The 12,826-nt window shown below is 47.3% G+C and overlaps 1 protein-coding gene across 1 annotated transcript in view; it reads right to left on the bottom strand.

Moving 5' to 3' along the window:
* The window catches only part of LOC122383096 (peripheral-type benzodiazepine receptor-associated protein 1-like), a 76,161-nt gene extending 66,292 nt beyond the window's left edge, over window positions 1-9,869 (bottom strand). The window contains exons 1-2 of the mRNA XM_043369215.1: window positions 9,751-9,869; window positions 1,875-2,027 (exon numbers count right to left, since the gene is read on the bottom strand). Of these exons, the coding sequence (XP_043225150.1) occupies window positions 1,875-2,027; window positions 9,751-9,804 (207 nt within the window). The 5' untranslated portion in view covers window positions 9,805-9,869. The remainder of the gene's footprint in view (window positions 1-1,874; window positions 2,028-9,750) is intronic.
* Between the last annotated feature and the right edge of the window lie 2,957 nt (window positions 9,870-12,826).

Raw genomic sequence — 12,826 nt, 5'->3', positions numbered from 1 at the left:
CGAGTGTTACGCCCGCCGCCTGACCCATCGACCCGCCCTCCGGCCGCCGCCGTCAACCGGCGGTCTAAAGACAGACGACGGTTCGGGGTGTGCTCCTTGGCCCGGCGGTCTCAGCACAGACAGCACAGCTCGGAGTGTGCTCGGCGGTCTCAGCACAGACGGCGGCTCGCATCGTGGTCCTCGGGACGGTCTCTGGAGTAGACTGCACTCTCGTATGCTTAAGCTAACATCGGGAGATAATATACTTTCCTATGTGTTATCCAGGAAATATGTGCCACTAACCCCCAAGGGCAGCGAGCATGCTTCCTTGGTTGAACCTGCTCGATTTCATAAAAAATCCCTTTTGAGTATGAAGTATGCAGTAGGTAGCCCTTCACAAAAAAATGTTGCGTGAAATTCTATCACCGGCGCAGCGAGTCTCTTTTAATTGTTGCGTGCGCCTGCACGATCCCAGTTCGTACAGCGCTCTTCAGCGCCTGTCTGGCGTCTGCTACTCCCAGTTCGTACCGTTCTCTCCTGCCCCATATAGTAGGGGAGAGTGGGGCACATTCGTGCAAAAAATGGATAAACCCATATATCTGTTCTTTGGTTAGTGCAATGGCAAAATTGTTGATTGTAGTATGGAAAGGAACTATTGCAGATAGTTTTCCTCTTTAAAAGTTATCCTATAAAATTATTGCTTCCATTAGAAAAAATGACTTTTATTAACTCTGAACATTTGCACGAAACTGCCCCACCTATGGGGCACATTCGTTCAAGAGATGGGGCACTTCCGTTCACCCGGCAAAATTCGAGAAATTACTGGGCATTACCAGAAATTTACCAAAGGAAATTGGCAGGGGGTCATTTCACTTGATTCCTTTCGACAAGAATGCATTGCACAACAAATGTAGAAAGAATGGGCTGGCCAACAAGAATGTGCCAACTGCCGGCCTCGGTGACCTCGCCAAGTTCGCGTGAATTGCTCGTCACGACGTCGCAAGCAGTCGAGACTGAGTCAGGCGAGCGTCATTAGAGAACCCTACTACAGATAAAGTCATAAATCGCAAAAACTAAAAAAAAAAAATATGCACGAATGTGCCCCCAGGCAGTGCGTACACGAACCTGCCCCACAACGTTATTAGTAATATATTTCAAAATTTCTTTTTGAAAAAAAATGACACTTTTTCAACAAACAAGTTTGCAGCAGTTCCGTGAATAGAGTGGGCTTCTTCACCCCCAATTTTGAAAAGCTGAACCACATTTCCGAGTCAGGATCACGAAAATGGATGATATGAGAAAAGTTTGGAAAGCTCACGAATATTACAAATTTGCGTTTTTATCAAGCATGACAGCAGGTACAGTGTTGTCTTCTACGGTGAACGAAGGGCGGCAATGATAGACATATTTCCATAATTTACCTTGAGCTCGTGCAGTCACTCGTGTTCCCATAAACTGCTGAAAACGAATGTGCCCCATGCACGAATGTGCCCCACTCTCCCCTATACGATCCCAGTTCGTACCGTTCTCTCCTGCCCCATATAGTATACGATCCCAGTTCGTACCGTTCTCTCCTGCCCCATATAGTATACGATCCCAGTTCGTACCGTTCTCTCCTGCCCCATATAGTATACGATCCCAGTTCGTACCGTTCTCTCCTGCCCCATATAGTATACGATCCCAGTTCGTACCGTTCTCTCCTGCCCCATATAGTATACGATCCCAGTTCGTACTGTTCACTCTTACCCCATATAGTATACGATCCCAGTTCGTACCGTTCTCTCCTGCCCCATATAGTATACGATCCCAGTTCGTACTGTTCACTCTTACCCCATATAGTATACGATCCCAGTTCGTACCGTGCGCTTCTGCCCCAATATACGATCCCATCGTACCGTGCTCTTTAGCGCCTGCACGGCGTCTGCGCTGGCCTGTCGGTCCCCGGCCGAGGACTGCAGCAGGGCTGCCTCCCTCTCCTTCAGCCGGTCCTGCACCTCCCGCTGCTGACGCTCCAGCTCCTTTTTACGCTCCGCCACATCGCGCATTTGCTGCAACATTGGACAGAACATCAACGGAAGGTGAAAGGGAGATCATGGCGGATGGGCCACTAACCCGGCTGGCCGCGGAGGGCAATCCCGGCAAAGCCAGTCCGGGAGGGGATGTTTTTAATCTCCTGTCTAACCTCGTAAATAAAGAGTGTGCGGAAACAAAAACGGTATAAAACAAAAGATTCCATCAAGACAATTCTAAAGAATCTAAAACCTTGGACCTATCGTCAAATTTACAAGCAGAGATATCGAAAGCAAAACCAGCACATGTGTAGTTACCTCAAGCTTTGTGTTCCAGAGCATGGATGCATGCACAAAGGCGGGAAGACTGAATGAAAACATTTTTTTGAAGGTTGGTGATGTGTTTAAACTTAAAGGTCAAAGACATGTTGTAACTTGTAAGCTGACTTAAAACTTCGCTCTTTTTGCTTATTTAATACACCTACCTGTAGAATTTCAGGATGTTGCAAAACATTTTCTAGCTGAGGTATTTTTAGTTTCTAATTTATGGATCGTGTAGCAATGCAATTCGTTTTGTTGCAATTCACTATGCTTTCACTAAATCAGCGTTACTCGCAAATTAGGCACATTGATGCCTTTTCGGCTCTCCTGACCTGACCTGACCTCAAACCGACCTGAAATTTTTATATCGACCACTGTCTTGCAGCTACGTCCTACATGTTTTGGATGTGATTTTGGGATCAAAAGCGCAGCCGGTGCCAGTATTTGAATTTGTCACCTTCACCTGACATGGTGACCTCGCCAAAGGTCACCAAAATTATTTTCGTTTTTTTTCAGTTCAAATGCCACCCAGCCATATCTGTAACTTGTCTTCATCTCTAAAACCATGGAAGTTGTTTGGTGCCGTCAAAATTTGCCTTGCAGTGGTCTGGGGAAATCGATCCTGTGACGTCATCGGGTCACCCGGTTAAAATTTCTTGCTTCAAAAGATATCAAATTGATGGAGGAGGAAGGGCATGCTGAAAGTTTCGCACTCCTATCGCTAAGCGTTTGAAAGCCATCGCAAATATACGTCACGGGGCGAAAAACGTCCCTTGGGCCCATGGGGGTTAACCCGCGCACCGACGGGGGTCTGCGCCAACTTAGTACCGACGGGGGGGGGGGGCGGATGACCGCCCCCCCCCTGAGATCTCGAGAACGAAGCAAGATAGCGACAAGCGGTAAACGGCATCGGATACGCACGGACAAGGTCTACAATTTTTACTAAGGTCATTTTCAGGTCAGGTCAAAGATGACGTCACAGGGGTCGAAAAAGTCAAAATGGCGGCGCTAGATATGGAGAGGGTTTTTCTCGAATAACTTTCGAAGTAGTCAAGATAGGAACAAACTAAGGGCATCATCGTGATCCTCTCGTCAATCCGCATCGAATGATATATATGTTGACCTCGAAAGGTCAAGGTCAAAGGTTGACCTCAGGTCACGTGACCTCGAGGTCATCATGTATATCATTCGATGCGTCTTGACGAGCTGAACACAATGAGACCATCCGCGCGGCTGTATCTTGTTCCTGTAAGGAGTTATTGGCAAAAAACCTTTGGTGACCTTTGATGACGTCACATGACCTTACAGCTGCCCAACAGCAAAACAGACCTCAAGGTAGTGAAGGTTGATCGTATGTGAAGTCATGTATGGTATATGGGGCCATTCCGACCCGTTTTAGTGGTAAAAACAGGGAGTTGATTTTTCCCCCATTGACTTATAATGGGGAGGTCGCGAAATTGACCTGACCTTAGGTCACCGACATCAAAATTCCGAGATATACAAATTGTAGCTACTAATGACCTAATAACATCCTGCGACTTTCAAAGGCCTCCGACATCTACTGTAGCTCTGGCACGGTGACAAAGTTGCAAAAAAGTGACTTGAGGTTGGGTCATTCAAAGTGACCTGGTGACCTGACCTTAAAAGTTAGGAGGTTCAAACTTGCACACCATGTGTAAAATTGATGAGAGAATAGTCATACCAAATTTCGCGGCGCTACGCGCCGCGGTTTTCCCGCTATCCGCGAAAAACCTCAGGGGGGGGGGGGCGGATATCCGCCCCCCCGTCGGTGCGCGGGTTAAGTGTTAACAAGCATTCTGCATTCCAGGAGCGGGTAATAGGTAAGCATCACGCATGATTTAGGTACATGATTTTGTACCTATACCTACATTGTATAAAGCTACAAAGTTTCGTACCTTTACACTAGAACCAGATACAACAAGCTACATCTTTCAATTTATATCTAACTAAAAATATATCTAACTATAAATGCTAGAGTGTGCTGTAGGTATAATATGTGTAATGTTTACTAGCATTACGATGCGTCAATAGGACAACCAACCATCGCAAGCAACGTGACAAACCATCGATCAGTTTAAAACTGTCAAGAAAAAATACCGACCAGTGGTCAATTAAGAAAACATTAAAGGGACTATCCCACCTTCTAAAATGTTGTTAAAACCAGTTAAATTGTGCCCGACTTTATAGATTGGACAAGATATCTTGGCTCGCTACGCGTCGCGTTGGCCATAAAATGATTAAGGAGAAAATTTGGGACCGATTGGTGTTTGTTCCGTGTTGATCGGACGTCTAGAAGCTTAGATATTCGCGAAAAACTTGTTGAACTTTCAGCTTGCTGTATCACCTGCTACTTGGTAATGTACTGAAAACTTGCTAATGTACTGAAAACCTGCCAAAGGTATTTACTTGCCTAAATACCGCAAAGAACTTGAACTTTCAGCTTGCTGTATCACCTGCTACTTGGTAATGTACTGAAAACTTGCTAATGTACTGAAAACCTGCCAAAGGTATTTACTTGCCTAAATACCGCAAAGAACTTGTTCTAAAATACTTGGTATTTACTTGCCTAAATACCGCAAAGAACTTGTAAAACTTGCTAATGTACTGAAAACCTGCCAAAGGTATTTACTTGCCTAAATACCGCAAAGAACTTGTTCTAAAATACTTGGTATTTTCTTGCCTAAATACCGCAAAGAACTTGTTCTAAAATACTTGGTATTTACTTGCCTAAATACTGCAAAGAACTTGTTCATTTCCGACGTTTAAATCAGACGTCTTTAGACGATCAAAGACTTTGGGAATTTGCCTTGGTCTCAGATCGATTTGATTTGTTTGCAAAGGATTGTTTGCAATGTGAGTTGTGCTTAATTTCAATTCGTAATTTATTTCACCTCCCCTTCGTATCTTGTTCCACCTACCTGTCGCCTGTCACTCACTTTTCGCGTCCTACCTATTAAGCGATTACACATAAGTTGAGAGAGCCGGTGGGTGCTTATGATGCAATACCTTGCACGGTGAACAGCTTGCGAGTTTTGCAGCGGTGCGATTGCTGGGGCTTATCGCTGACTGAAAAGGGTAAATACAGTAAATACAGATGGCTGTGTTGGATCCCTTTGCTTTTGCCCAACATTCAGCGTTGGAATTGTGGCTTTACCGTCCCTCTTATTAAAGTTATCTAACTTTTTGTAGCTTCGTCAGGTTAGACACGACGCGCGTTGCGGTATCCCTCTGGCGGCCGCTGGCGGAACTACCGCGCACGGCCCGCACACGGGCCTGGCGGCCGCCAGTGGAACTACTGCGCAGGTGGCAGCACCTGCCCGTGGAGAAGCGGCTGGCAATCGGCCGCCCCACTCCCCACCCCGCCCCCACCCAGCTGGCCGCCAGACCGTGGGAACGACTCGGCTCAGCACTGCCGCACGCGCATTCAGCGGCGGGTTGTCGATTTTTCGAGTGTCGGCTGCCGATCTCCCGCGAGCCGGCCACCTGTCAGCCGCCGCTCGGCTCTGTGTTAGGCATGTGGGGACGGCGAATTTCTCCCGGAGGGAAGCACCTCGCTCACAAAAGCACGTGAATCAGCCGCATTCCTGTGTGGCGCGCAATGCTGAAGAGATATGTCTGTCCGCGGGTATCTCTCAGGCCCTAAGAGAAAAAGCTCGCTGCAAAAACTGAGCGTTTCAAAAAACCCGAAAATCGACGCAAATAGAATATTTACTAGGGGATCCTGGCTTGCTTCGCGGCGCAAAAGGTTATAAAATGATGAGGCATAAAATTTGGGATCGAATGGTGTATGTCCCGTGTCGATCGGCTTTCTAGAAGCTAAGATAATCGCAAAAAACCTGTTCGACTTGCAAAAGTACTTGGTACTTGCTTGGTACTTGCAAAAGTACTTGGTACTTGCTTGGTATCTGGAACATGCAAAAAGTACTTGGTGCTGGCTTGGTACTTGCAAAGGTACTTGGTACTTGCTTGGTACCGGGTTCGCTGGGTAGGAAAACTTGCCACTCTACTCCCCCCCATTTCCCAGTTCCCCCCCCCCGCCCCCCAGATTTGGTATCGATCGGTGCTTGTCCGGTGTGAATCGGTCGTGAATAAGTCGACATACGCACGGTGAATTATTACCATCGGCGCTGATGAGAATCTTTAAAACGGAGGACCCCACGCTCATTAACTGCACGTCAATCGGCCGTGTTTCACTTTTCCCAGATCTACGTCAAACTATACGTATTTAAAACTACATATTTTACAGCCGAATCTTCTAACTGGGGGTACCCTCGCTCATTACTGCGCGAGAATTCAGCCGCATTCCTGTGTCTTTCTGCTAATGTTAAGTGAATGCGTCTGTCACGTCCTATCTCGCAAGCCCCAAGAGAAAAAGCTCGCTGCGAAAACTGAACGCTTCAAAAAACCCGCAATCCTACTCAAATAGTATATTAACAAGATATCTTGGCTCGCTACGCGTCGCGTTGGCCATAAAATGATTAAGGAGAAAATTTGGGACCGATTGGTGTTCGTCCCGTGTTGATCGGACGTCTAGAAGCTTAGATATTCGCGAAAAACTTGTTGAACTTGCCAGAATACCTGCCAGCTTGCTGTATCACCTGCTACTTGGTAATGTACTGAAAACTTGCTAATGTACTGAAAACCTGCCAAAGTACTTGGTATTTACTTGCCTAAATACCGCAAAGAACTTGTTCTAAAAATACTTGGTATTTACTTGCCTAAATACCGCTAAAAACTTGTAACTTTTTGACGTTTAAATCAGACGACGATCAATAACAATCTTATTGTTATTGATGATATGAGACCTTATTGTTAACAATAACAATAAGGTCTCAGATCACTTTGTTGAATTTTCAATAATTTATTTACAAATTGAACAGATTTTCCTACCTATTTGAAATGCATCCTACCTGCTGGAAATGCGTTTCACCTTCCTACCTATTATTCCCCACCTGCTTTTCGCGTCCTACCTATCTTGCGGTTATACCTGCACAATGCGAGCCGGTGGATGCTTATAATGCAATACCCTGCACGGTGAACAGCTTGCGAGTTTTACAGCGGTGCGATTGCTGGGGCTTATTGCTGACTGAAAAGGGTAAATACGGTAAATACAGATGGCTGTGTTGGATCCCTTTGCTTTTGCCCAACATTCAGCGTTGGAATTGTGGCTTTACCGTCTCTCTTATTAAAGTTAGCTAACTTTTTGTAGATTCGTAAGGTTTGAAGCGACGCGCGTGGCGATATCCCTCTGGCGGCCGCACGCGGACCTGCCGCGCACGGCGGCTCTGGCCGGACGACTGCACAGGTGGCAGCACCTGCCCCGACTGGGCATTTACGGCGACCCCGGCCGGCCGCCGGCTGCAGTGCCTGGATCTCCGGAACGGCGGTACCTCGCTCATTTTCGCTCGTGCATTCAGCGGCGGGTTGTCGATTTTTCGAGTGTCGGCTGCCGATCTCCCGCGAGCCGGCCACCTGTCAGCCGCCGCTCGGCTCTGTGTTAAGCATATAGTGACGGCGAATTTCTCCGGGATGGAGGGACCGCCATCGAGTTTGTCACGTGAATCAGCCGCATTCCTGTGTGGCGCGCAATGCTGAAGAGATATGTCTGTCCGCGGCTATCTCGCAGGCCCTAAGAGAAAAAGCTCGCTGCAAAAACTGAGCGTTTCAAAAAACCCGCAAACCGACGCAAATAGAATAGTTATACAAGATATCTTGGCTCGCTCCGCGTCGCTTTGGCCATAAAAAGCTTCGGGAGAAAATTTGGGATCGAATGGTGTTTTCCCGGTGACAATCGGACGTCTAGAAGCTTCGATATTGGCGAAAAACTTGCTGAACTTGCAAAAGTACTTGGTACTTGCTTGGTACTTGCCAAAGTACTCGGTACTTGCCAAAGTACTTGGTACTTGCTTGGTATTTGCATAAGTACTCGGTATTTGCCAAAGTACTTGGTACTTGCTTGGTATTTCCATAAGTACTTGGTACTTGCTTGGTACTTGCGAAAGTACTTGGTACTTGCACTCGCCCCCCCCGTTCCCCCGACTCTACTCCCACACCTACCCCCTCGGGATAATTCCGGGTTCGTCGGGTAGGAAAACTTGCCACTCTACTCCCCCCCCCCCACACACAGAGCCATTTGGTATCGATCGGTGTTTATCCCGTGTCAATCGGTCGTCAATAAGCCGAGATATGCACGGCGAATTATTTCAATCGGCGTCGATCAGAATCTTCAGAACGGAGGGACCCAAACTCATTTCTGGCCGTATCTCACTTTTCCGAGATGTACGTCAAACTACGTATTTAAAACTACATATTCTACAGCCGAATCTTCAAACTGGGGGTACCTCAGACCGTGGGAACGACTCGGCTCAGCACTGCCGCACGCGCATTCAGCGGCGGGTTGTCGATTTTTCGAGTGTCGGCTGCCGATCTCCCGAGAGCCGGCCACCTGTCAGCCGCCGCTCGGCTCTGTGTTAAACATATGGGGACGGCGAATTTCTCCCGGAGGGAAGCACCTCGCTCACAATCGCACGTGAATCAGCCGCATTCCTGTGTAGCGCGCAATGCTGAAGAGATATGTCTGTCCGCGGATATCTCGCAGGCCCTAAGAGAAAAAGCTCGCTGCAAAAACTGAGCGTTTCAAAAAACCCGCAATCCTACTCAAATGGATATTTAAATAATATAATATGACCAGGAACACGGTTCTGGCATTTATTTTTCATTAAACATCTTAGGCTTCCCATATTCCAAACACAAACTTTCAAATATGTGACGTCACAGCCCAAAATTACCTCCTTCCCCAGGCCACATTACTGTCATAAAGCTGATTCTTTTTACTCTGTAGGCACCACAACAAAGTTCAGACCAAGTTTTAAGCGATTTTTGAACGAACAAACCCATTTAAATCAGAATGACTAAGCGAGGTGACGTCACACTAACGGCCGCTCCATGTTGAAGATAGGGTCTTGTACAAGGCCCATTTTCAAATGAAGGGAACGAATTTCATCAACACCAAGAGGCCGCGGGGGTTGCAACCTAGATAGATAGTGGTTTCTGAACCTCGCCGCAAACTTGGCTTCAACTCAAACCCCATGTTAAAGGTGGGATAGTCCCTTTAAATGCTTGAGGTTAGATGCCCGTTTCTGGCTGCGTTAGAGCTATTTAAAACGCTGACACAAAAAGCTATGCTCCGATAAGGTGATTGATTTTCTGACCAAAGTCCCTGATCGGAGCTCGCCTTTTTTTACCAAATAGATGAGGTCAATGCTCGCGCTGACTTATGGCGTGGTCGGTGTTCATTTTGTAGATGGGGAGGTGCCAGACGTGGTCTGTTGTCCCCTTAAGGTGGAGCACTGTCCCGAGGACGCCAGCTACACATTTATAGCACGGACGCGACTAAAAACGGAGTGACGCCGGTGATTACCTTCAGGACGGACTCGAGGGATGCGTTCTTTCCGCGAACCGCTTCTACCTCCATTGCGGTAGGTCCATGCCCAGGATCACAGCTGTCGTCTTCTGTCTCCCATGGGGGAGCGTGCAGAATGCTCAGCTGAAATAATAAAGAAGCGAGTTGTTCTTTTAGGCAAAATTGGCCTCAACATTATCTAATCGTCACACATGTAGGTACACGGGCCTGAGCCCTGTTCGGGTCCGCGCAAAATATTTTGCAGCGTGTGACGGCACACTTGGAATGACGTCAGCCACTGGCTCCGCCCACTCTCCGCCGGGCCGCCAGAGCCGAGGGCCGCGGCAGCCATTATTCGACGCGTGACGAACCGTGGCGCGGATGGACTGGTGGTTTTCGTTCAAAAACTGAATAAAATGCGTTCAAATGTGGTTAATAGCAATGTGCCACTGAAAACAAAGATAATGATACCAAAACAACACCATACTAACCGCTTACAATAAGAAATTTAGGACGGTAAACTTTAATTCGCGCCACTTTCGCCTCCTGCAGCTCCTATTTTCTTGTTGCGCAAAACTGAAAGATTTTGCGCGTGCCGACGTCACACATGTGACGTCATACACCGAAGGGCGGAGCCTGGCACCCGAGAGACCCCTACTGCGCATGCGTGGTGCAAAATTTTGCAGTAGGATGCGCTGCCCGAACAGGGCTCTGGGTAGCGCGGCATTGCATCCGTAACAAATTTTTATTCGCGGAGAACTTCAACATTGTTTCTAGGTCCTAGGGTACGGCTTTTATCATAGGCATATGGGCTAGTTTCGGTCAATCAATTAACCCGTTACCCGTTGGGAGGCTAAAGGGTCCCCTTGTGGCTTTTCGCCGATAACTCAAAAACCGTTACGAATTTCGGCTAGAAATTTTCAGTACCTCTCCAGGTATCAATTTCATATATCACCTGAAAAATATGGTCTTAGGCCATCTCAGGTCACGAGTTATAGAGGTCAAACTGAGGTCATGCTCAGGGGCGTCGCCACGGCTCCCCAACTTGTACGGACACATTCTGTCAGCCGTAGCACTCGTCAGAGGCGTTAACCATGCGGGCCCGCGGAGAGTGTTTTTCGTCCTCGTCCTCCTCCCCCCCCACTCCGGACGAATAGTTGCGGTAGCCCCCGAATGCCAAGGGGTTTCGGAAAAAAATACAAACACATTTTTTTTAAAGGTAGTGTGCCAGCTTTCTTGGACCGTATGGAGTTAATGGCCCAGATAAGGAGAACCGGATTTTTAGAACTTATCCATACCTTCAAAACTCATGGAAACGTCTTAAATTCTTCAAATTTTGAGTACCCCAGTGCGAAATTCGCCCCGACGGGTTGTCGGTCGTACCCCAACCACATTTCACACCACTATGAACAATAAATGCACACACTGAAATCGCTATTACCGATATGCTCATCCAATCAAGTTTCGATAAACCCGTTCATCATCAGCTCCTGCGGTTTCGAACACGCCTGTTAGGTGGTGCGGTAGACCACGCCCAAAGCCAGGGCCCCGGTAACGTGAGGTAGCCGAGTCAGGGCAGCGTGCGCTGACCCAAGCCGGAGCCGCGCGTCCTCCCGGTGTCATGTGATAGCCCGGGGCTGCCCGCGGGGATGCGGTAGACCGCGCCCAAAGCTGCGGCCCCGGCTTGGGTCAGCGCACGCTGCCCCGACTCGGCTACCTCACGTTACCGGGGCCCTGGCTTTGGGCGCGGCTTCTGCTCATACTTTGTGGTGCGGTGGTGGTGCGTCGGGCTGCGCGCTCTGACTTCGGCCAAGAAAAATGCGTCAGCTGATCATTGTCATTTCTGCCACTTGCGTGTGGTGAAATGGGGTCATAACTTATAAGACGGCTTTTTCATATCAATTATTTTACATAAAATCATATTTCAAACCATAAATAATGTTCGACAGCCAAATAAAAGAAACAATACCAATACGGGCTTACAGTTTAAGGCTCGACATTGTGTTGTCTACGATTAGACAGCTGATAACTCATTCCCGTACGTCGTATGGTCGTAACACTATAATGACCTTTGCTTATTGTCACAAGTGCGCCGCATTCGCGATTGTTGCCCGACGCCTGTTTGCAGGTGAGCCCACTACAGTTGTTATACATATCTAAAAACCGATAAACTTTTAGGCGAAAAAGGCACTATTCCAGGCCCATTTTTGATTTTTTTGCGATATTTTTGATTTAGAAGCTTCTTATCCTAGGAAAAATAAAATGGGAAATCTTTCAAAGGTGGCACACTACCTTTAACCTACATTACATTGAAGGTTAGATGGCAGTTCAGCGACCCCGAGCTGCGGCTTTTTTTGCATATTTCTTCAACAAAAAGGGTCTTAGACAGTGGTACCAACGCATTAGTCATATCAAGACGCGTCGAATGACATAAAGGCTGTTTGAAAAGGTCAAGTTTTCTGTTGAACTCATGTGACCTCGAATGGTATTATGGTCTTTGGTTGACTTTCACACATGAATAGTCTCGTTTGCTGTATTTGAAGTCGCTGGTCACGATTTTCTTTCATTTTCTTTTGCTCTAACATTTAGAGCCTCGGGATGGCAAAAGTGACAGAATTATTATGGCGGACGATCAGTGAAATAGCCCATAGAAGGTGTAACGAAATTATCCGGACACCTTTCTTTCCGCTGTAAGAAACAAGACAACTTGAGTTTTTTCCTTTTGACGATGATATAGCCATTAGCCATCTTTCATAAGATCATATTTAGAAATGCCTGGAGCATTCCAGCTACTTGGTTTTCAAGCACATGTGGACCGACGCCGCATTAGCATGTGCCTACATACAGTTGATTGGTCCTGACGCCGGGTGTCCCTTTATTCACCTCCTGCTGGACAAAAGTCCATAACATCTCGATGGAATTAGGATGACAACTATTTCCAAGCCGTATCCCGTTAGTCCAGAAGGAAGGATAAGAGCTTCTCCCGGCGTAACTTTTCATTCTCCTACGGACGTATGTATATGTAGCCCTTCAGCCTGCACGAAGGCAGCGTGGTTAGAATCAAAATTCAGTGCGCTTTTAGAAACCGAGCCCT

This window comes from Amphibalanus amphitrite, unplaced genomic scaffold (assembly GCF_019059575.1).
Source record: "Amphibalanus amphitrite isolate SeventyFive unplaced genomic scaffold, NRLGWU_Aamphi_draft 000155F_arrow, whole genome shotgun sequence".
Taxonomy (NCBI): Eukaryota; Metazoa; Arthropoda; class Thecostraca; order Balanomorpha; family Balanidae; genus Amphibalanus; species Amphibalanus amphitrite.
The sequence above is the reverse complement of the archived record's forward strand: the minus strand, read 5'-3'. Positions and strand labels throughout refer to the sequence as shown.